Genomic DNA, 22,083 nt, shown 5'->3' with positions numbered 1-22,083 from the left:
TTAGTCCAAATTCTGCCTCTTAACACCCTGAAAGCACTTGGTTTATTCATGTGGCTGCGATTACACTGGCGGGGAGCCAGGAGGCGGGGAGTGTCTCTCCACTTCAAAATGTCCAATCACAGGGGGTCAGACACGTCTCCCCCCTCACCTGAACAAAGGATCATGACTGTATTAATGGTTTTCTCCATAATCTCAGACATAAAGCCTGTAAAGAGCCCCCGGCGTGAGCGAGAAGCTCAGCCGAGGTGTGTTGCAGCTCGCTCCCTCCACGCGGCAGCAGCAGATCGGCGCACAGACAGCTCGTGTTTTCAGCGTGACAGCCGCAGATTAACAGCCCGGCCGGCCTGTTGTCTGAGTGCGTGTCAAGGCTGAAGGGCAGATCCGCTCTAACCCTGGAAGTCGGCGGTAAACCTGAGGCTGGCGGGGGGACGGGGCAGGTAGCGCTCACAGGCAGCAGCTGCACGGCCCAAGGCCACACATCGAGCCAGCCCACACAGGAGCCGGGCTCAGAAAGAAAGACTAATGGCCTCCTTTATTCTCTAACCGTCGTGGGCAACGGCTGGGCACGTCGTGAACCCTGTCACTTCAGCTCAAGTCGGCTAAAAGCCGCGCTGCGGGTTCTCTTACAGACACGGACAGAAATAGCGGCTCTCTTCAACAGGTATGGAAAGCAGCGCCGATTAGCAGCGCCGCTCAATGCTGGAGGACGGTGAGAGCACTCCAAGCACGTGAGAGACTGTCCAGACCGTCCTTGATGAAGGCGGATTACGGCGAGGCGTTGTCTGCTTCCCAGCGCCGTCGGAGAGGAGCTGCTAAAAGGGGAGTTGTTGGACCTCAAAATGTACTTTACTGAAAACACTCTTCACACCGCCTCACAGAATCAGCGTGACACAAGTATGAAAAAGAAATAAAAGAGGTTTTCATGCAGCACTCTCAGCGGGAGCGCACCCTCAGCCAGACTCCACCTCCAGCGCTGCAGAGACGTCTCTCTGGGTGAGGAGGAGACGTGAGGCGGACTGGCAGCGTTTGCTGAGAAGAAGATGAAGCGGACTGGATTCACACTGATAAATACTGCACGGCACATTCTGGGCAAACCCTGGTGGTAAGAAAAGCTCCCGCAGCTCCAGATGTGGCGCCCCGACGGCCGGCGTGCTGCACTGACCTTTGCGGATGCCGGCGTAGCTGCTGGACAGGCCGTTCCTCTTCTTGCGGTGTCTGTACAGCCAGATGCTGAAGACCATGAGGATGATCCAGCAGGCCGCCCCGATGCCTGCGATGAAGGCCGGCTGCTTGACCACGTCGGAGATCTGCTGCGACAGAGGGTTCTCCTCCACCACGCTCTCCGTCATCCGCCCCGACGCATCTGGACAGGGACGACAGTCTGTGAGGACTGGGTGCAAAATATTATAAAATACAGACGGATAAAAGAAGGAATGTTCAATATGGTAAAATGGTCAGACTGGGTTTTCCACATAAACACCATTTTTTCAGTGTTTCATAACTCTCACACACACACATACAGTCACACACTCTCACACACAGCACTGTTGATGCATCTGAAAATATGTTGTCCTCCAGAATGAAACGCAGCATTATTCTTTCCATTATTACCGAGGGTGAACGAGTGCAAACAGCGTTCTGCACCGTTGAATAAACTGAATGCTACCACCGGTTTTTCTTTTCCTTCCTCTTGAGAGTGACGTCATTCCAAATTACGAAACCTAAAGGAGGCAAACGCTTCGTCGCGGGATACGGGATGTAGGATGGAGCGTTTCATAAAGGTCCATCTGTGGACGCAACACCTGCCAAACACAAGCACGGCTTTCGAAAGCAGAAAAAAACGGGAGCAGCCATGAAAAATGCAGGGAAATTATACATAACAGAAGGCTGTCCTGGATTGAAAACTGGGTCTTCTTGATGAAAGGTGAGGGTGTTGACCACTACTCCACCATGCCGCCCTGCACCAACACACCCTGCTCACTACCCAGTCCCACTGTCAGGTGAGCAGACGTCCAGACGAAGCCTGGCTGCTGGAGTCGGGCGGGAACACGCAGACGGACGGTTTACACCAGGAAACAGCTGTTCTGTAGTCACACCCCGGGCTCGTCTGTGGACCGGTGAGGGGCGAACGCCTGGAAGCCGTCTGCACAGCAACCTGCTCTGCCCGCTCCCTCTCTGCTTGTGGAGCTCGCTCCACCCCGCCGCCATTCTGGAATTTTCCTGGTGTTTTTGTTACTCTGTCTCCAGCTCTTGTTCTCGGTCCTTTCACCCTGCAGCCTCTCTCCTTCTCCACCGGCTCCCTGCCTGCACCCTCCCATGTCCGTCTGTCCGTCTCTGTCTCTGTCTCTCTCTCCTGGCAGGCTCTCCCCTCTCGTCTCTGTCTTCTCGATTTGCGGCGGCGTCCGGCCGAGCGAGCGAGTGAGCGAGCGGAGCGTGCCAACGTGACCGAGCGGCCCACGAGGGCCGGCGCAGGTGTCCGGGCTGGGATGACGCACACCAGCTCCGAGTGTGACAAATGCATTTGGGTGCAGCGCCGTCCCCGAGGCGCGCTGTTCCTCTCCAGCGTCGGAACACGGCAACCGTCACCACAGGAACAGGAGCCACAGCCAGGGCTTCCTCCTCGTGCCCGTCCCAGCCCCCTCATTCACAGCCCCTTCTCTCTCCGCCCCGTCCTGCGATTCATGCGTTTCCATCTTTCTCCCGACTACACCGGCTTCCAGCTTCGGGGGGATAAAAAGTGACAATTTTCTAAATATTCGTCCGTGCGGACGGGAAGGGGGACGGAGGACACGCCGCTGGTTACCACAGCGTTCCCCGGCATTAACAGCATGTCATGTCAGAATCCATCACTGCCTTTGTAGCTGGGCGCGGCGGTCTGGAATTCGATGATCGCACCGCCGCTGAAAGCACTCCACGGCGGAGAGACGCTGTCCCTTCGCACTCCTTTCACGGCGAGTTTGATGGTGTTTGTATAACAGTAATCAGCTCAATTATAGTTGTTAAAGGTTGCAGTTGGTAAAGAAAGGCCCAGCAAGCAGAGGCTTGAAGACGTGGCAGAGGAATTACACGCCGGGCTGTTTACTCAGCACAGACCTAATGCTGAAAAGCTCTTAATGTGCCATGACGGGATCAATTCTGTAATTATTTGTCAAAAGAGTGACGTGAGAGACGTCTGAACTCACCGAGCTGGAAGAAGGTGACGTCGCTCTTGACCCCGGGACCGGCGCCGGTGCTGGCCGCCACCTCCACGCTGTAGCGGACCCCCGGCGCCAGGCTGGGGATCAGCAGGGAGAAGGTGGAGCCGTCCACCGTGCGGTTGATGTGGTACCGGCTCTCGTTCCCCAGGCACCAGATCTGTCAGGAGGAACAGAGTGATCACATGGACCTGAGTCCGGGAGCCGCCGCCGCCGCCGCCCGTCTGTGTTTTTCTAATTGTTCATCGCCTCTCGGCGGGCGTCGTGCTACAGCTCCGAGGTCGGAACACATTCGATACCGTGACTGTGTGTTTTACATGCTGCGCTCCGCGGGGGGCCGGTGTTACCCGCCGAAACACGTCCAGGAGTCTCCTGACGCATGGAGGCGGGGAATCACCGCCAGGAAGGAGAGCGGCCTCCTTCAGCCCAGGTCAGCTGACCCCACTTCCTGGACCTCCTCCAGCAGCTCTCACAGGCTATCTCATGTACTTCGTGTGTGTGTGTGTGTGTGTGTGTGTGTGTGAGATGGAACTACAAACGTTTAAATTTTCCTGTAAGTCCACAGAAAGTGGCGAGCGCCGGCGCCGCCAGGGAGCCGGCTCGGTAATGAGCAGGCAGCGCTCCCGCCTGGACTTAAAAACCATGAAATTACTCTAAAGTCCATCACCAGAAAACATTTACCTGGAAAATTAACAGTGGCTTAACTTCTTCAGCGGCTGCGCCTCATCGCCTCCTCACCTACGTTCTCAGAGACTTAGCAATTAACGCCGGGCGCTCTCTCCGCAGATCGTACCAGCGCGCGGCGCTCTCCACGCCGCATGTCATTATGAAAAGGCCACATTATCAAGCCTGGATTCACACAAGGGGATTCTGAGAGGTGCCGCAGGGCGAAGCACGGGCAGAAGAAAAGACTGCAATTACAGGAGTTTATTCTCGCCATTATTACTTCCTGCTTCAGCATCAAATCGCTCTCCAGCACAAACACTCAAAGAGATCAGGATCAGTTCCACCTGTCTGTCTGGGCCCCAAGTTCAGGAACGGAGCAGGATGAAGCTTTTTATAGCCAAGATCATCAAGCAGAAACTGCATTTGGAGAATTATAGTTAGGGAATAATAATAATTATTATATATAACAGGCTCATTAAAAGCACATTTCATTTCACGTGTCGATTGTTGAATTAATAAAACTGTCTGGACTCAACAAACTGGAGCAGGGCGACAGGAGGTAAAGCAGCGATCCCTCTCTGAACTGTGTTTTGTGATTGAGTTATTTCTTCTTGATTATTTAAAGCCACCAATAACAGAAGCTCGTGTTTCTCTTTGAGTCTGCGCTCCTGCCTCTTCTCCACCAGATGGCACTGTTTCCTAACTCTTCTCCTCTCGACCAGCAGCTCCTCCTGGTGTGTGTAGGTTCATCTGGAGGCGTCTTCTGCTTCAGCCCCACTTCCTGAGGACTGATCACACTAAGCCTGACCCCTGACCCCTGACCCCTGACCCACGGCAGCTCAGGGTTCTCTTTCTGTTACCTTGTACTCCTGGACCACGCCGTTCTGCTCCTCCTCTGGGGGGGGCTGCCAGGACACCACGATGGCCGTCCCATTGTCGCCGCTCTCAGTCACTGTCACCTTACGAGGGGGGGCGCTGGGCGCTGAGGGAAAACACAGGGTGAGGGTACATCCACATATTTTTTCTGTACTTAAACCCCCCCTGTAGTAAACAGTATTCGTTTTCTCTGTGAGGTTGAGGCTGATGTGAACACAAATGGCTAATCATTAAAATTGCCATGCTTTTAAAAATAAAAGCAAATAATTATTTACTAAAAACAGACCGGGTGTAATGATGGCGGGGTGTACGGCGGTGTGTGTGTGTGTGTGTGTGTGTGTGTGTGTGTGTGTGTGTGAAGGCGAACCTGTGGTTCAGCTTTAATTAAACTGAAATAATTACGGCTGCAACATTTAAAAAGAGGAAATCACGGTGTGAGCGAGCGTCAGGCGTGAAAGACCAAACATTTATGTTTTAGAGCCCCGCAAACAATTATCAAGCGAGCTGAGAACAAAGGAGGATCCGGCAGAAAGAGATCAAAATACTCCCACACACAACGCGCACACACACTCTCTAGTAAACACTACGCGCTGGCGTTCTCCAAAGTGTTGGCTACAAATTAAAATTTGCAGTTGGGCTTCGACCAAACCTCAGGAGACGCCACAGCCACACCCCGCTAAAATCCAGAGTCGCACTTGCAGCGGGTTTCCGTACGCTCGCACGCTTCAGCGCGCCGCATCTGAACATAACATGATCCGGCCGCCGCCGCCGCCGCCGCCTGCTGGGAGCAGCTGTTGTGCGCCCGCTCACATGCGAGCTGTGCACATAAAACTGTGTAAACACCAAAACGCGCCTGCCCCCACCTTCCTCCAGCGTCTTGCCGATCTTCACGTCGCTGTCCGTGCCCTGGAACTCGTTGAAGAAGGGGCGGACCTTGAACTCGTAGGTGACGCCCTTGCGGAGCTGCGGCACCACGGCGCTGTCCTCGCCGGGCGTGCGCACCTCGAACACGGCCCAGTCGCCGCGCTGCTGCTGGCCGTCGGGCGAAGGCCGGTACATCACCTTGTAGCCCTGGATGTACTGCGACTGCTGCTCCACCTGGAGAGCAGCACACACACACACACACACACACACACACACGCCGTCAGCGTCACCGGGCTGAATGCGGTGCTAACTCCTCACATCGCCACGCTCCTCGCCCGTCCGTCTACGGCTCTGTTCCCGGCTGTCTTTGCGCCGTTCGGAGCGGCAGCCATTTGTGCAAACCGCACTATGAGGTCATTGGACAAAGGTTCCTCCAAGTCTGGAGCTGGTTAGACGGGCCCAGACTCCCCGAGCAGCCCGTCTCACCCTGTCAGAGGGAAACGTTGCACACGCTGGAAAAAGTTGAGAATAAGTTCAGCTAAATGGAATCTACATAAAGAGGATAAGTGCTAATAGGAAGGATTTGTCTGTGAGTTTAATCTGCAGGCCATTAATGTTGCTTGGTGATCCAGCGGTTTGACAATAACTGCTAACCAGTATGCTCAAACCCCGATGAGTCCCAGCGGAAGGCAACCGGCTCCGGCTTGTAAAGATTTTAGTGATTTCTCTATCCCTCCCCCCATAAAGCATGCTGCCGGCTCAGGTGGTCTTCATTACACCGAGAGCTGCGGAACCATTTAGCACAACACAAAGGAACACGTAAAACCAGGAACGTCCACGCTGGGAAGAGATTTAACTCCGCAAAACAAGGAAACTGTGTCACTGAACGACAGCGTCAGCCTCCCTCCAGTCCTGAGCTGTACTGGAACGTTCCTGCCAGGCAGACTAACGGGGCGGGAATGTCTTCAATCAGTCTTGACGTGTCAGAATCCTTTCCACGTTTCCTCGGCGCCGTTCATCACTCGCCGCGGCGCTTCATAATAACCGGGAATGGAGCATGGCAGACGGTTAACCTGCAGAGCAGGCAGCTATCCTACAGGCTGATACCGAGTCCTGATCTACACCTGAGCTGTCAGGGAACTGGAACACATCGGCCTCGTCAGCTCCATCAGAGCGCCGGAGCTTCCATCGCCCGCTCCGCTCTTCCTCTCCCACCCATCCGTCCCAACATCTGCAAGCCATTTCCACTGAAGAGCGCGAGCTGGCCGTCTCTTCCTTCTCTCCTGTATTATTTTAACAGCCGCGGAGTGTTTTCAGTGTGAGAGGGCGCAGGCTGGCACGCCACACGCTGCTCTACGGCGCCACACGCTGGACTGAAGGAGCTCGGCTCCGCCGTGGACTAAGCTGCAGATTTTGGCCTCTGTCCAGCTGACCGGTCCAGGCTGATGGCAGATGGGCACTAAGAAGACTTGGACAGGGTTCCAGATCAGCTTTTCTTTTTCTTTTTTCTTCTATTCTGTAGGCGGCTATCACATGAGTACATATGTTTGGCTGGACTGACCGCGGCAGATCGCTGAACCAACCCTGCAGCTTCAGCGTCCAGACAGAACCGTGATCCATACGGTCATCGCCAGCTGGCTTCAGACCAAAAGGTGCAGGAAGTGAGACTCACGGTCCACTGAACCCTCACGGACGAGGACGACAGGATGGTGGGGTTGTGCAGGTGGATCAGCACTTCTCCCAGCTCCCGCTGGATCTGACGGTGGTCCACTCCCTGGCTGGTGGGCGGGATGTCTGCGCACAGGAACGCGTTTCATAATCGGCGAGAGACAGACGTGCGTCTCAAAATGCAGAGCTATGCAGACGCCTCCTCAGCTCTCACCTTGTGTTTTCACAGCGTCGGTGATGGGACTGGGATCGCTCAGCCCATAGGCGTTGGCGGCCCGCACCAGGAAGAGGTAGACGGCGCTGGGCTTCAAGCCCTTCAGTACAAATGACTCAGTTTTCACGTGCTCGGCCAGGGTCTGCCAGCTGCTCCCTGAAGCATGACTGTGGACACAAACAGAGAGAATGAAGCTCGAAACCGGTTTAAATCATCAGTCCGTCCGTCAGAGGATCGGCTTCACCTGAAGGCCTCGACTATATAGGAGGTGGGCGTGGCTCCGGAGTTCAGGTTGGGCTTCCAGGACAGGGTGATGGAGGTGCGGCTGACGTCGGTGACCTCTGGCTTGGAGGGAGCGCTGGGGATCAGGTTTGGGTCGGTGGGCCTGTTGGGCTGGACCGGGGCTCCGAATTCTGCAGGTTTAGAAGAGAGGATACTTAAAGCAGGAATGCTGTTTATTGCTATTCCACAAAGCCCAGCGCAGCCGCCATCTGTCTTCTCTGTAAGTACTGCCCTCTAATGTCAGGGAATGAAATGTGCACTTGTTAGAAAAGGTCAACTGCTGGACCGGGATGTTCTGGATTACCTTGGACCTCTAAGAAGGCCTTCCAGGAGGCCTCTCCGCTGGGCGTGGAGGCGATGCAGGTGTACGTGCCGGTGTCACCGAGCTGAAAGAGGAGCGGACATGTGCTTGAATGGAAATCATTGAAATTTGTGGTACAGGTTAGTGAAGTGGAGCCGCCGCCCCCCCCCCCCCCGCCTCGTCTTATCGCTTTCCCACCATCGCCGCTCTGCTTATTGACATTCTGCCGGAGTCTGTGGCGGGCAGCTGTCACCGCCTGATAATCTCAGTATCATCTCCTTTATGGCAGAAACGGGGAGGAAGCAGCTGGAAAGGCCAAGTGGCAGACCACTGCTAGTCAAATGGAAAAGATTTCCACGGGCTCACGCACTAATTGGAGACCTTTTTCTCCGGGTGCCAGCCCCTCCGAGAGCCCGACATGCAGCGGCGCGCTCCGCACAGCCCAGCCACTGACACTCACTGTTAAAGCTGGAAAACTGTCGTTACTGGCTTCTCTTTTTCATTTCTCTCCTCTATTCCTACCAGGGATGCAATTTGTTTTTTTGTTTTTTTTTAAATGTCATTTTTAAAAATGAAGAAGAAACATTTGATCTGGATCTGGATCAAAATATTAAAAACATACATGGCAGAAAAACAAATTTCTGTGTGTGCCAGGAGTCTTCTATTTAAGGATGAGTAGAAAAAAACAAGTGAAATGAACGGTTGAAAAACAAATCTTCATTTGGCATGAGGATCTGGACCCAGACCAAACACAGACCATCACTTTCTTGGCTCAGGACCCACATTTCTTCCAGATTTAGTTGAAAACGGTTGAAATTCAACTCACTACCAGCCTAATAGCCAAAACATCGCCCTGTCCGCCAGGAGGAAAACATACGACTTGTTTCAAACTCCGACCAAAAAGTCAACGCTTCCACGAAGACTCATTATTCTGCAAAAAGCTCAGAGAAAATCAAAGCGATAAATGATCTGACTAATAGAGTATAAGCATATCCTGCCAACAAAGTGTGTTTTTTTATTCTGCAGCAGGAAAGAAAAAAATCTATTAAACCAAACAGCAGCGGCGTAAAGAATACACAGAGGCAGATTAATGAAATGAATTACCCTCACATCCAAACATCTTCATTAAACCGCTGTCTGCGAGGAATGACAAGTTCATTAATGTAAAGCGCCTGCAGAGAGGACGGTGCTGGAGCCGCCGCCGCCGCCGCCGCCGCATCACCACACGACATGCCAGCGCTCATCACGGCGCCGCCAGCTGACGTGAACTCCGAACCCGTGACGCCCCCATCTGGGAGACGCGTCAGCACCCCCTGCTCGTCTTCAGCAGCGTGCACGTACGTGTACCACACACACACCCACTGTGCTCGCTGACTGACAGGATCTACAGACGCTTCGACGTGACGGACTGCTTTTGAAAGCTGCTACGACTGACTGACGGCCCGCTGAGAGCTGGTTCTGGCTTTATTTACAGCCCAGCAGGGGGCCGCTCGGCATACCACGGCTGTGACATAGAGGACTTAATACATTCAGACATTAAAACCACCCTGATGATAAAAATCTGAATTATAGACAATACAGTTTTCTATATGCAAGGTGAGTTAACAGATGCAGTACCCGGAACTCAAACTGCCAGGCTGCAGCTCCGTGGTCATTTTGTGGCGTGAGCACGTCTGCGGATGTGTCCAGGTGTTTTACCTTCGCGTAGCGGATCTGCAGCGCGCCCGTGTCCAGCTGCTTGACCCTGGAGTCGTGCGTTGACACCAGGACGCCGTCCTTCCTCCACAGGACGGTGGGGGTGGGGCTCCCGGACGTCACGCAGCTGAAGACCACGGTGCCGTCCACCGCCACCGTCTGATTGGTCGGGCCCTGCCGGATGACCGGCGGCGGCCGGTCCGACACCACTGCGGAAAGACCAGCGAGACACCAGAAGGTGTTGATGTCGTGCAGCAGAGCAACGAAAACAGCATTCAGGCAATTAGATGCTGCATGAGACCAAACACATAAACCGAGCCGCACGGTGAGAACCGGACCGGCAGAATGCAAGACTGTGGAAAGTGCGAGGCCAGTAGAGGAGGAATTACATCCAATTTAAAGAACTGGAAGCAATTTTCTAATCATTCAGCAGCAGGAGTCGAACACAGCCAAATAAAAACAGCACAATTAAAGTGAAGCGGCCTCAGATACTCCGGCCGTCTGGCTGCAGATCCGCCAGACGCCCAGCAGAATGCACAAGAATGTCTGCAGCCAGCAGCTCCCCGGCCCGGCCCATCCCCCAGCCGTAAAACACCCAGCAACACAAAAAAAGCGAGCTTGAAAAGCATCAAGCCAGAACAGACAATGTTATTAGTACGAGGACGGTGCACCCCCCGCACCCCCCCGAACAGCCTGTGAACCCTGAGCGTTCAACCAGCAGACACGAAAAACAAAGACGGGGGGGGAGAGAAGGTTCTAATGAAGTCAAAGTGTCACAAAAGGCAAACATGGAAGATGGAGGAGAGACTCTGATTCTCTGAAGTTTTTATTCTATTTAGTCTTGGCAGCGAGTCGCTCATCAAGCTCTCACTATAGACTGTCAGCCTCCCTCTGATTGTTATTATTGTTATTATTCATGGAGCCATTGATGACCGCTGCTGTCAGAGCAACTGATTTACTGGCAGGTTTCACTGTCAGCGAGCAGAATCTAAAGGCAACACATGATGATGAATGTGTGTGTGTGTGTGTGTGTGTGTGTGTGTGTGTGTGTGTGTGTGTGTGCACGGCTCTCCTGAAGCACGCCGCGGTGTAATCTGCGGGCTGCTTTGTCTTTGCCTTTGTGCCGGGGATGGTGCAATTACTAAAACATTGTCAGCATGACCTGTAATTACCAGATCTGCCTGTGGAGAAGTGGTGGCCTCAGACCGGCCCGCTCACTTTAATAACTGTTATTATTATCCGGAGAGCACAACAGAATGAGAGAGAGAGGAAGCCCCGCGCCGAGGGCCTCAAACGAAGGAGGACGTCTGGTGAATGAAGGGATGGCTCTAGGTGCGTCGCAGGCAGAGGAGCGGCCGCCCCGATCACTGTGGGAATGGTGGAAATGAAGCCGAGGCTACTGCACCGGGCTGACAGCGACCGGGCGGCGGGGTCATTAGAGGAACACATCCAGACCTCACCACACGGCCACATTCCTCCACCGGCAGACAGCAGCAAGCCAGCCGTGGAATACCAGCGAGACATGAGCCCGGCGAAGCCACGGTCTGGGCGAGCAGGCACCAGAGAGTCTCTACCTCTGACAGCAGCACACACTAGTCCAGACCAAACCTCACAGGCCTCAGCCTGGATATTAATACGCTCTGCAGTGCAGACGAACGGCGTTGCCGTCATGAGCCAAAGATTATCTCAAATACCAATATTTATCCGCTCAGCTTTGCTCCGGGCGTTTCTGACTCTGTGAGCTTTGGTTATTTACAGGAACCGCGCTGGACCGAAGGCCGCGTACCGTCGGTGACCTCCAGGAGAGCCTTGGTGATCACGCTGCCGGCGATGTTGAGGGCCTGGCAGCTGTAGAAACCCACGTCCGAGCGCTCGGCGTCCGTGATGGTCAGGTCTCCGGTCTGAGACACGGAGAAGCGGCTGGAGGGCTGAGGAGGCTGGTAGGAGAACAGCAGGTTCTGAAAGACAAGGACACCAGAGACGTCAACTCCCGCATGCAGAACGGTCCCTCTGAGGGCCGGAGGAGGTCTGGGAGAACTGAGCTGCGCGGAGTTCATCACACGTACCTGGCTGCCTTCCCGCTGCCAGAAAATGGCGGGCTGAGGGTTTCCAGTGGCTTCGCACTGGAAGGTGACGGTTCTGCCGACGCCGACCACCTGGTTCCTCGGTCTCACCACGAACGCCGGGGGCACTGGAGGGCAGCCGGGGGAGCAGTTAGCCATCCAACACACACACATGCCACACTGTAGTACTGTTATTAAGAACACTTAGAAGCAGTCTGGACTCTTTTCAATCAAAGACAAAACTATCAGCAGCAGCAGCAGCTGTGTTTGAATTTAAATCTGCTCTTCAGGAACACGTCTGACTTTAGGAGCTGTGCACAGAGTGTGCACCGCAGGTGAAACAGAACGCTTCTGAAACTCAGAATGCAGGCATATTATTGATGTAATGAGTAGAAAAAAACGAGGGTCGCTCCCGTCCCCCTCATTTGCATGGGGCGAGGGAGCAGCCCATTAAAATTTACATGGAAATGCAGAATAAATTTCAGCCATCTGTCCATGCGGACTCCTTCCAATAGTGAAGGACTAAACCAGGATGCGGTATTCATGCATCTTAATGACAACTTCCATCTCTGAAACAAGGGGGGGGGGGGGGGGCAGCCTAGAGTCTCACACACACAGCTCTACACTGACACCGGCGTGACGGGACAGCAGCCGTGATGCAGCGTTCAGGAGGCGGGATGCCGTACACCTGCTCTACAAAGGAAGCCCGCAAATATTACAACTCTGCCAGAAATGTAATTGTGTTTCCTCTGGGCTGCTGTAATATGTGAAGGAATGCAATCTGCAAACTGTCAACTGAAATACAGACATGATCTGTCCGAGGATCAGAAGGTGATTTGTTAATGCATAAAAAGGAGGAAATAAAAGAATGAAATGATGCCGCTTTACCTTGGAGGCCCAAGCCGAGCTTTTTTTTTTTTTTTTGTTACCCATTAATGTCCTTTTGTCGCCGTTGCCCATGACAACAGAAACATGAATGCTGATTGGAGGGTGGAGGAGTGATGGGAGGAGGATGGAGGGGGGGGGTGACAGCTTCCTGTCTCTGTCGCGGCGGTGAATAGGTGACGGGTGACATTTCAACTTACCAGACCCGACTAAAAGGGAAACAAAAACACAACAACACAGAAACCACGGATGAATAAATAAATAATAAAACGGCATGACATAAAGAGGACAGATAAGGAAAATATCAATGAGATGACCGAGGGTACAAATAATCATGTCACTGTTTGAATAAAAGACATGTCATCTCTAACCCTCACATCCCAGGAGCCCTGTGAAACATGCAGAGCCGCTGAACACCAGGCTCCCTGTCAGGAGGCGTGGTTAATGACGATTAAATAATAAAAGACATGGAAGACAGCACGCAGCACACGGGACAGATGTTTTAACCCAGCAGCATCGCGCTATGTTTAATTTCTCCCAGGTGTCACGTGAAGGTGAAAGTCCCGGCGAGCTGAGTGAGTTTTAGAACCCCCCGAGGAGCAGCCCGGCCGCCGCCCCTCCAGCGCCCCTCCAGCGCAGGCCCGCCGACGGACGCCCGCACCGTAAAAACACAAGGTGAATGTTAACTGTCACTCTCCGGCCGTAAATCTCCCCCGGCCAATCACTCACCTTATCTAATCTGTGTGCCTGAGCGGCTCCCTCGGAAACATAAACGCTGTCAGTCAGAGTAATGGCCGCCCCCCCCCCCCCCCCCACCCTCTGCCTGTCGCTGGCCTTTAAAATGCAGATAAGCTGCACATCAAACCGTCCCTGAAGAAGACGCTCTCCACCATCCGTGTGTGAGAGGCTGTGAGTACACACCACCCTGAGAACACACACACCACCCTGAGAACACACACACCACCCTGAGAACACACACGCCACCCCCCACCCTGCAACACTTCCACACATCCATCCATGTGTGTCTCAGCCTGTCATCAGGTAACCCCACCTCTCCCAGGCTGCTGTGGTCCCAGCGCTGGACCTGGAGGCAGAGGTCAGCCTTAAATCTGACCGGACACTTTGTTGTGGGTTTTTCTGCTGGTTTGCGACGCAGAGCGGAGTCTGCGTCCACAAGATGATCCCTCAGCCACGGAAAAACCAGTCCAGCTCAGGGAGCGACTGGGATTCCCTCTGAGCTGATGCTACAGGCTGTCGTTAGCGAGCTGCGCTCCGTTACTGAGTGGCACAAACCGTTGTTTCCAGGCGGCTCAGCCAGCCATTACCCAGCATTCATCACCACTAACAGAGCATGCTGCTGACAACAAAGTTCCTCTCCTGGCTTTGTCTTGGCACAGGCTCCGCTCTGCCTCCACAGCCTGAACATGGGGCATTAGCAGCGCTGCATTCAGGACATTCTCCACATAAATCACAGCTAATGACGAGCTCAGCCGCCGGAGGAAGAGATAAGGAGAATCTTCTGAACCCTGACCGACAGTCAAAAACAAGGTTTTCTCACGACCAGGACTCGCACGCGGCTGAGATTAAAGATTTTACACTGAAACTATTAATACAACAACACATCATCAGTAGGGTAAAACTAAGCTGCCTCACGACTTGCTCGATTATGCAATCCCACCATCAATCAATTAAAAATGTTCCTTGACATATAAGTCCAGCGAGGTGTCGGTGGACGGACAGACACGTGTGGAAGACAATGATTCACCGATTGTGTTAAGTAACGAGAGCAGAGGAACGGCCCGAGGCGCCGCTTCCACAGCGCCGCCATTGTTCGCTGACCATCTGACCGAGGAAGGTGTGAAAATCCCCCAGCGTCCACAACAGAGGACTTCTCTCAAGAAACGTCTGTTTCTAAAGAGGATTTGCTGCTTTGAAGGCCGATATCTTCCCTGTAGTGCTACTATCGTTTCCACAGACAGTCGTCCAGAAAGAAAAAGCAGGACTGACTCTGCAGGGAATTATTTCAATGCTTAATCATTAAAAAAAAAAAAAAAATCCCATTTTAATTAAATTGGTTTTATCATCCATTTACACATCACAGCACATTTAGGAGGAAAACTTGAGATCAAAGAATATTTATATTAATTCCACTTTGGCCTTAAATATGGGATAACCAATTTTGTGGCGAGCTGCGCTCTGCCAGGCTCCACCGCTGGAATTATTCAATTCAGCTGCTCGGTTATTCTCATGCCGCGGCTCAGCAGTGATGCCGGGTGACAGCAGAGCCCACTGAACCCACACACCAGCCCCCGCCGCCCCCCCGCCCCCCGCCGTCCGGGCGTCTCCGCCGCTGCAGGAACGGCTCGCTACCTATACGTCGTTTTTCCTACTTCGGCTCATTTGGACCCACAATTACCCAGCTTCTCTTTCCATCCCTGCATCCCTGTCTGTAATTAGAAGCATGTCATTTCCGGGCGTGGGACTGCGACCGGGTTTGCCTTTAATTAGCCGGACTGCTGACCGGCCACAGCGGACCCGAACCCGCCGTCTCCACGCCATGTAACCGTTCTGTCTTCCACTTAACGCCACGGAGGGGAGAAAACATTAAAAAGTCATCCTTCAGTTGGATCTTCTCTGCTCAGGTGAGGTCACTTTCTACATTTCCATCGAGTTTCTGTGCTTTTGCTGAGAGGAGGGTCCGTGGCGAGCGCTGGCCTGAGGTGAAGACATTTAATTCCTGCTGAGGACGGGGGAGGATTTAACATTTCAAATATCATTCCAAGTCAGGAGAACAGCTTATTGAGCCGAGGCGTCGATGCTGCTCCCTCTCATTAACGGAGCCGTCGTCACGGAGCCAGGACGGGCGGAAAAAGGCAATAAGAGGCGGAGATGCAGTATATTGACGGCTGTATTGGCAGGTGCGCCTAATCTCGTTCCTCCAACCCGTCTAAAGATTGCTGCCTGGCGGAGGAGCAGGATGAGGCAGGTGGGGGTCGTCGGAGGACCAGGACCGCCTTGTCTCTTTGAATCTCTGGTGGTGACATTAATATGACTGACCTCGCCACAGACTCCGCCCTCACCCCCACTCATCGCCGTCACGCCCCCCCAGCCTCTATTCCCACCTCGTTCTGCATCGGTGGAGAGTCACCTCTAAAATCAACATGCTCGCCGTCCCCTCAGCCAATCCCGCGCCGCTCTGCGCGCCCAGCGTCCCCCCTTGTCTCGCCCGGCTCCCCGCATTCCCATTAGTTTGGCGTTAAATGGCCCCTGTGTTCCGCCGGTTCTCGGGAGGGTTGTGGGGGGGGGGGGGGGGTCCCAGCCCCCAGTTGCTCTGAATGGTTCCTTTCTGAATGCTCACCCTCTGTGACCGGCTGCTTTATATTCCTGCTGCGTTAATAAGATGTCCGATGGCGAGCGCCGCTGGAGACCCGCAGATATTCCGTCGCTTCACTGTATGTCTGCGGACCTGGGGGAGGACGGCCTCTGGAGAAATGCCACTTGTATTGGGCAAATAAAATCAATTGCTGTTCAGCTCCCATGTGCACAACTCCAGAGTTTTTATGGATTTTAGTGTTTCTTTTTATTAGAAATCAATCTGCTAATTGAGAGAGAAAAGCTGAAAGTGATGAGCGTGTAGCGCTGAGGCTGGAGGCAATTATTGCTCCGCGGCCGGGGTAAATCAAACTGCACAAGAACCGAGACGAGAGCAGTGCAGAAGATCGGGCCTTACCGTGCACGGTGAGCGTGGCCGACGCCTCCGCTTTGCCCACCATGTTCTCCGCCACGCAGGTGTAGGAGCCCACGTCGGCCGCCACCAGACGGCGGATCTTCAGCGTGTGGTCCTCACGGATCTCGTACCTGGGTTCAAACGGCCGTTCGAGCATCGGTCAGCGTTCCAGACTGCAAAACCTCGCGCTGATGCCGGAGCGGCGGACGGGTCGCACCTTCCCTTGGGCAGCTCGCCGTCGTCTTTCCTCCAGCGCACCGTGGGGACCGGGTCGCCGCGGGCCTCGCACCGGAACTCCACGCTTTGGTCCACCAACACCACGTGGGTGCTGGGACGGCGCACGAAGCTGGGGCGCTCTGCGGAGACCAGGACAGCCGACTCAGAGGCGGAGCGGGCAAACAAACATCAGATCTGCAGCTGTGATGCTCCAGGATCCCAGATAAAGCACCGCCTTCATATAATGTCGGACTTTTGTTGTCCAGTGGACGGTAAAATCAGGAGTCTGGACGTGATCTCTGCCTGGGACGCAGGACAGCGCCGGGGGTCAGAGGTCACTCCCGGTGAAATACGGCGCAGCTGGCTGCGGGAGAAGCCTCCCTCCTGGAGCCGGCCCCGGATTCAGAGTTCAGTGTGAGACTGGAGGTCATCTCACTCTCCGTCTGATAGAGGTCACCGACACCGTTTAGCATCGTGGGAGACAGACAATCACAGCTTCACATCTGGGTTGAGTTTCATACAGCAGGCGTGTGTGTGTGTGTGTGTGCGTGTGTGTGAGTGAGTGTGTTACATGTTAAAAACACACTGAGGTGCTATAAAAGAGAGAGAGATTCCTTCGGTTACCCAGCACTGTGAGTTCGGCTATTTCGCTCTCTCGCTCTCCGACCATGTTGGTGCCGACACACACGTACTTCCCGGCGTCCGTCTTGCGAGCGTTTGTGATCATCAGCTTCCCGCCGCGTATCTGGAGGAAGAGAAATAACAGCTCTGGGAGTGTGAGGGCTGGAGGTCTGCGGCCGACGCTCAGAAAACAGCAAACGGCAAACATCTCCGGGCTGAACTCCGGGCGGCCCCGGAGCATTCAGGTACCAAAACATCGTTACGCCGGCGCGATAAAACGCACTCCGGAGCGCGTAATGGCTCCGCGATAAAAAGCGGCTTTATTGGGCTTTTTGCTGTGAGTCTGTAGAGACTCGGACGGCACTGCAGGTCTAAACACTGTCAGCTGGACTCTTCCTCTGCTGGGCGCCAAACACACTTCCCCAGTCCTCTGGAAGAGCTCCGGGACGGCGGCGGCCAACTTCACACAACGTCTCCGTTCATCTGCATCACCGCTCAGCTTTCATGAAGTGCACGCATAAGTCTGAGATTCCTAAGGTTCTTTGGGTGTGTTCTGGTGGTTCTGAGGCATTCTTGGGGTCTCCGCCCTGCTGAATATTCATGGAGGCAGAGGGACTCGGAGGGCCGGTGGAGGCCGGCTTACTGAGGGCACCCCGCGGTGCTGGAGGGGTTTGAAGTATCATTATGTTACTGTTTGTTTGAGGAAAGGCTTAACAGCTAAAACAGTGTGACTCTCACAAAGGCCCAAGGTCAGGGCGGACCACAGAGCGGAGTGAGGGGGGGGCGGGGGGGGGGGGGATGGGGGGGGGCGGTTCACTGCGGGGCTTTGACATAAGGATCCACTTAAAGCTGCATCCACTCCATCCAGACTTGGAGCTCCGAGCGTCTGTGGCAGTTTCCCATTCTCCACGGGGGCGTCTGGTGGGCCGAGCAGCAGGGACTCTGAGAGCTGCAGAGAGAGAATGAATGCAGCAGCGGGTCGCACATCCTCTCAGCGCCGCGGCTGCTGAAAGCCCCACGCTCCGGCCATTATCCCCGAATTACAGGGAGATGGCTCTATCCTGCCGCCTTTTGTCTCATGTCATTTGGCGACGCTGATAATGCAGCAGCCTCAATCCAGCGCCGGTTCTGTCGGTACACACACAGCGGCTCGTTTTCCAGCCTGATAATTAGCCACAACCATCGCACAAAAGGAGGAGGACAATGTGTGGCGTTTATGCCGCCGCCGACAGACACTTACCCCGAACAGACAATAGATTGGGCTTAAATACCGGCGCTTTGCCTCCTCTGTTTATTTTTTATTCCCACATTGTTCCTGAAAGACCAGTTAGATGAAGTAGGAAGAATGTGGCCAGCTGCGGCGAGCGGCGGGCGGCGTGCGTCACGGGGAAATCAAGCGGCCTCGGTGTTTACGGCTCGGCGGAGACGCTCTTCACAACCGCCCTGCATGAAGTCACAAATAAATGTGGCGCGGCACAGCGTGCTGCTGGTATTTACACGCAGCAGACAGGAATAGACGGAAACAACAGCGCTGGTTCTGTCCTGCCTGAACTCCACGCCGTCTTTCTTTTATTTATTTATTTTGCGAAGTGCAGTGGAGTGCAGAGGGAAGTCCCGCTGCAGGTGGGCTGGGACCGGGGTCCGACCGCCAGAGATCACCAAGGAGACTGCACGTTCCTGCAGCATGCTGCATGCTGGGAAGAATGAACCCACCCGAACATAATGCATGCTGGGGGGTGGAGTAGGGGGGGTGGGGTGCTTTCACGAGCTCAGCTGTTCATCACATTAACCACATTTCAAGCCCAGCCTCCCTCCTTCCACTTCGATCCTCGCTCTGAGCATCACTGCTGCAGCGATGACCGTCCTGTTTCTGACACCGCTTCATCTGGAGACACGGAGACAGCGGGACACCGTCCAGACTCCCATCTGTCACCGCGGACGATTACGGATATTTAGACGGCCGAGCATGACGTGGAGCTCCACTTCTGAAGTGGTCATTTGGGAACACTTAGTCTGTGAGGTTATGTGCCTGACAGGAAGTTTACAGTGATCACCACCAGCTGGTCCTGACCCGAGTCCCGAGTCCCGAGTCCCGGCACCAGGACACCAGTCTGAGTCAGGATTCTCAAGGTTTGTTCAAAGGATTTCACACAGCGGTGCACGAAATCGCATGTAGAGCGGCGAGAATGAGTCCTCATTTCCGCCACGCAGGAGGCTGCACAGCACAGAGCCACTGTTTGCTGTGATTAGAGGGGCAAAAATATCATTACGGGAAAAACAAAATCGTGGATGTGTATGTGTGTGTGTGTGTGTGTGTGTGTGTGTGTGTGTGTGTGTGAAGCACTGAGATGAAAGTAGGCCGTTTTGCGCTCAAAGAAGTGTTTTTAAAGTTGCACAGTATCAGCAGGAGGCAGTTTTCCTTTCCATGTTGAGCAAAATTAAAATAATTAATAATGAAATAGATCATTATCAGTGGTTTGTTCTTATTATCTTGAAGGGAACTAACGACTCATCCTCAGCCGTTCATCTGTCAGTGTTTTCTACATACACAGGTGAGCTCATGTCTTCTGTATGGAAAACGTAAATGCATGAATTTGAAAGCAGCAAGAGTTTAGAGCTGGCTAAACGCTCGCTGTTATCACTGCAAAGGGGCTACACTGACGGACAGATGTGATTCCCTTCTCTTTAAACTTGATGATGTGCTTGTTTGTCTCAGTGATGGAGCTGAGCAGTCCCACTGTTCTGCAGAAGACCAGCTGCAGTGTTCAGAGGTTTGAACTGCAAACAGGACTCGATATGCCCAAACTCCGCTGGTCTCCGTGCAGACCTGTGTTCTTCTGCAACCCGGTTCAACGCAGCCAGCAGTGATAAATCACCGTGTCGACTCACACACCAGTGAGAAAGTATTGTACACAAGTACGGCGGGCTGGTTTCCATTACCTCGCAGGGCGGAACATCTTTATTAGTACCTCGTATTTATTATCTGGGCAGGATTGGATTTTCCATGACTGCGCTGCGGAGGCCGCTACATCGTCAGCACTTGGGGGGCCAAACTATTTGGCAGTTGCATAACGTGCAGCCGGAGCCTTGAAACTGTGAAAATGTGATCCAGACCCGCTGCTGAATGCTTCCTCCCCGAGAGCGAGTCGCAGCGCCGACTGCCCCGAAGCACACGTCCAATCAGCAGCACCGAACCACTCTTTCTATCAGGGGGAAGGACCACAGGCTCACGGTTGTGTTTATTAAAAGCTGGGATTATTCCAGACAGATCTGCACTAAGCAGACCTCTAGAGCGGATTGCTGCCACAGTGCTGGCTCCGCTGCTCCTTTAATTAAAGCAGAATAATTAGTGGCTTCAGATGTAAATAGATGCTTTCGGTTGGACAGTCTCGCTGCTGAGCATCACTTTCTCCTGTTTGATTTCTGGTCAGCTCATTTCTTCATCAGCAATCAATGCAGTGCTGCTGACTGAAGACTAACTCTCCAGTGGAGCTCAGTTACGGAGCGCCGTGGCTGCAGGAACGCTGCGTTCCGGGTTCGAAAAGCATCAGAATAATGAAGCTGAAGTGCCGGTGACTGGATCTCCACCGGATCTCACATTCAAACACCACAGAAAGCAGGGCTGAGAGGAAGGAGGCGCTGACCGTAATCCTCTCGTCCCGGTCATCAATATTCACGCCGTCTTTCTTCCAGGATATGGTGGGCTCAGGATGACCTCGAGGAGGCTGGCACTCCAGCACCGCCGGCTCTCCCGCCGCCACGATCACATCTGCAGGGTTCTGTCGGAAGTCGTCTCGCAGAACTGCAGGAACACAGGCAGAGCGGGAAGAAGACATTAGAACATTGATTCAGCTGATGGAATAGAACGCAGATACGGACGATTAAGATGCTGTCAGCATTAAATTTACAACAGGCGGTTTTTAACGGCCTCCTGTCTCCTTTATCGGATCAAACTGTCAATAAGCTTCACAACAGAACATGATCAACACATCTCTGTGACGATCAGCAGCTCTAACAGGACTAACCTGGCTTTCTGCTGACTGAACACATACCTCACACACACACACACACACACACACACACACACACACACACACACATCGTCACCGCTCAGTCGTCACTCCTTCATCTCTCCTTGACACTCTGTATTTACATCCCCCTCCGCCTCCATCTCCCCTTGGTGGATCTGCTCAGATCCAATCTACCAGTTCTGTCTCGGAAATTCCTTTTGGACAATCTGCTTCATATCTGCATCGTTTTAGTCAAAGCTGGAGGTGATCTTAAAGAGATGACACAGCATTGATGTTCATTATTTCCACACAGGAGTTGAATGTGTTGATAGAGATTCAGAAAGATGAATTGAGCTTGAGACTTTTATTTGTAGCGGAGCGCGATGCTGCACATCCCGCCTCACCTCAGATCTTTGTCTGCTTTATCAGAATATCTCATTTCTGTCATTACCAGCTGCTATTCGCAACAACGCAGATCAATGCATATGAGCTTTGTGAGGGGAAGAGAGGCGGCGTCGCCCCGCTCCATATCTGAGGTGTTACAGATAAACTGCAGATTTACTGAGAGGAGAGAGCGTAATGAAAAAGCAACAAGCTGCTTTCTGCAGACAGTGTGCCAGTAATCATTTCCCCAGCTCCACTGCATGTACATATCAACCATATAAAAACAGGGCTGGTATTGAGGAAGTGAGGCCACACACAACGCGGGAAACAGGAAAACGGACGGATTGATCTGTGTTGTGTGCATGAAATCTGGATTTTCCCGGAGTTGTCTCATGCTCCTCTAGAAGTCGTCTCACA

The 22,083-nt window shown here is 53.5% G+C and overlaps 1 protein-coding gene across 2 annotated transcripts in view; it reads right to left on the bottom strand.

Annotated features, from left to right (window-relative positions):
- Nucleotides 1-22,083, bottom strand: part of robo1 (roundabout, axon guidance receptor, homolog 1 (Drosophila)) — a 155,303-nt gene that overhangs the window by 20,238 nt on the left and 112,982 nt on the right. For both annotated transcript variants that reach the window (XM_030107741.1, XM_030107742.1), the window contains exons 3-18: nt 20,917-21,074; nt 17,276-17,396; nt 16,653-16,791; nt 16,439-16,566; nt 12,909-12,917; nt 11,827-11,951; nt 11,547-11,718; nt 9,764-9,969; nt 8,069-8,150; nt 7,727-7,895; nt 7,483-7,649; nt 7,273-7,394; nt 5,600-5,834; nt 4,721-4,842; nt 3,183-3,354; nt 1,163-1,363 (exon numbers count right to left, since the gene is read on the bottom strand). In XM_030107741.1, coding sequence (XP_029963601.1) covers nt 1,163-1,363; nt 3,183-3,354; nt 4,721-4,842; nt 5,600-5,834; nt 7,273-7,394; nt 7,483-7,649; nt 7,727-7,895; nt 8,069-8,150; nt 9,764-9,969; nt 11,547-11,718; nt 11,827-11,951; nt 12,909-12,917; nt 16,439-16,566; nt 16,653-16,791; nt 17,276-17,396; nt 20,917-21,074 — 2,328 coding nt within the window. The remainder of the gene's footprint in view (nt 1-1,162; nt 1,364-3,182; nt 3,355-4,720; nt 4,843-5,599; nt 5,835-7,272; nt 7,395-7,482; nt 7,650-7,726; nt 7,896-8,068; nt 8,151-9,763; nt 9,970-11,546; nt 11,719-11,826; nt 11,952-12,908; nt 12,918-16,438; nt 16,567-16,652; nt 16,792-17,275; nt 17,397-20,916; nt 21,075-22,083) is intronic.

This window comes from Salarias fasciatus, chromosome 14, assembly GCF_902148845.1.
Source record: "Salarias fasciatus chromosome 14, fSalaFa1.1, whole genome shotgun sequence".
NCBI classification, from domain to species: domain Eukaryota; kingdom Metazoa; phylum Chordata; class Actinopteri; order Blenniiformes; family Blenniidae; genus Salarias; species Salarias fasciatus.
Note: the sequence above shows the minus strand (reverse complement) of the source record. Positions and strands in the feature narration are given on the sequence as shown.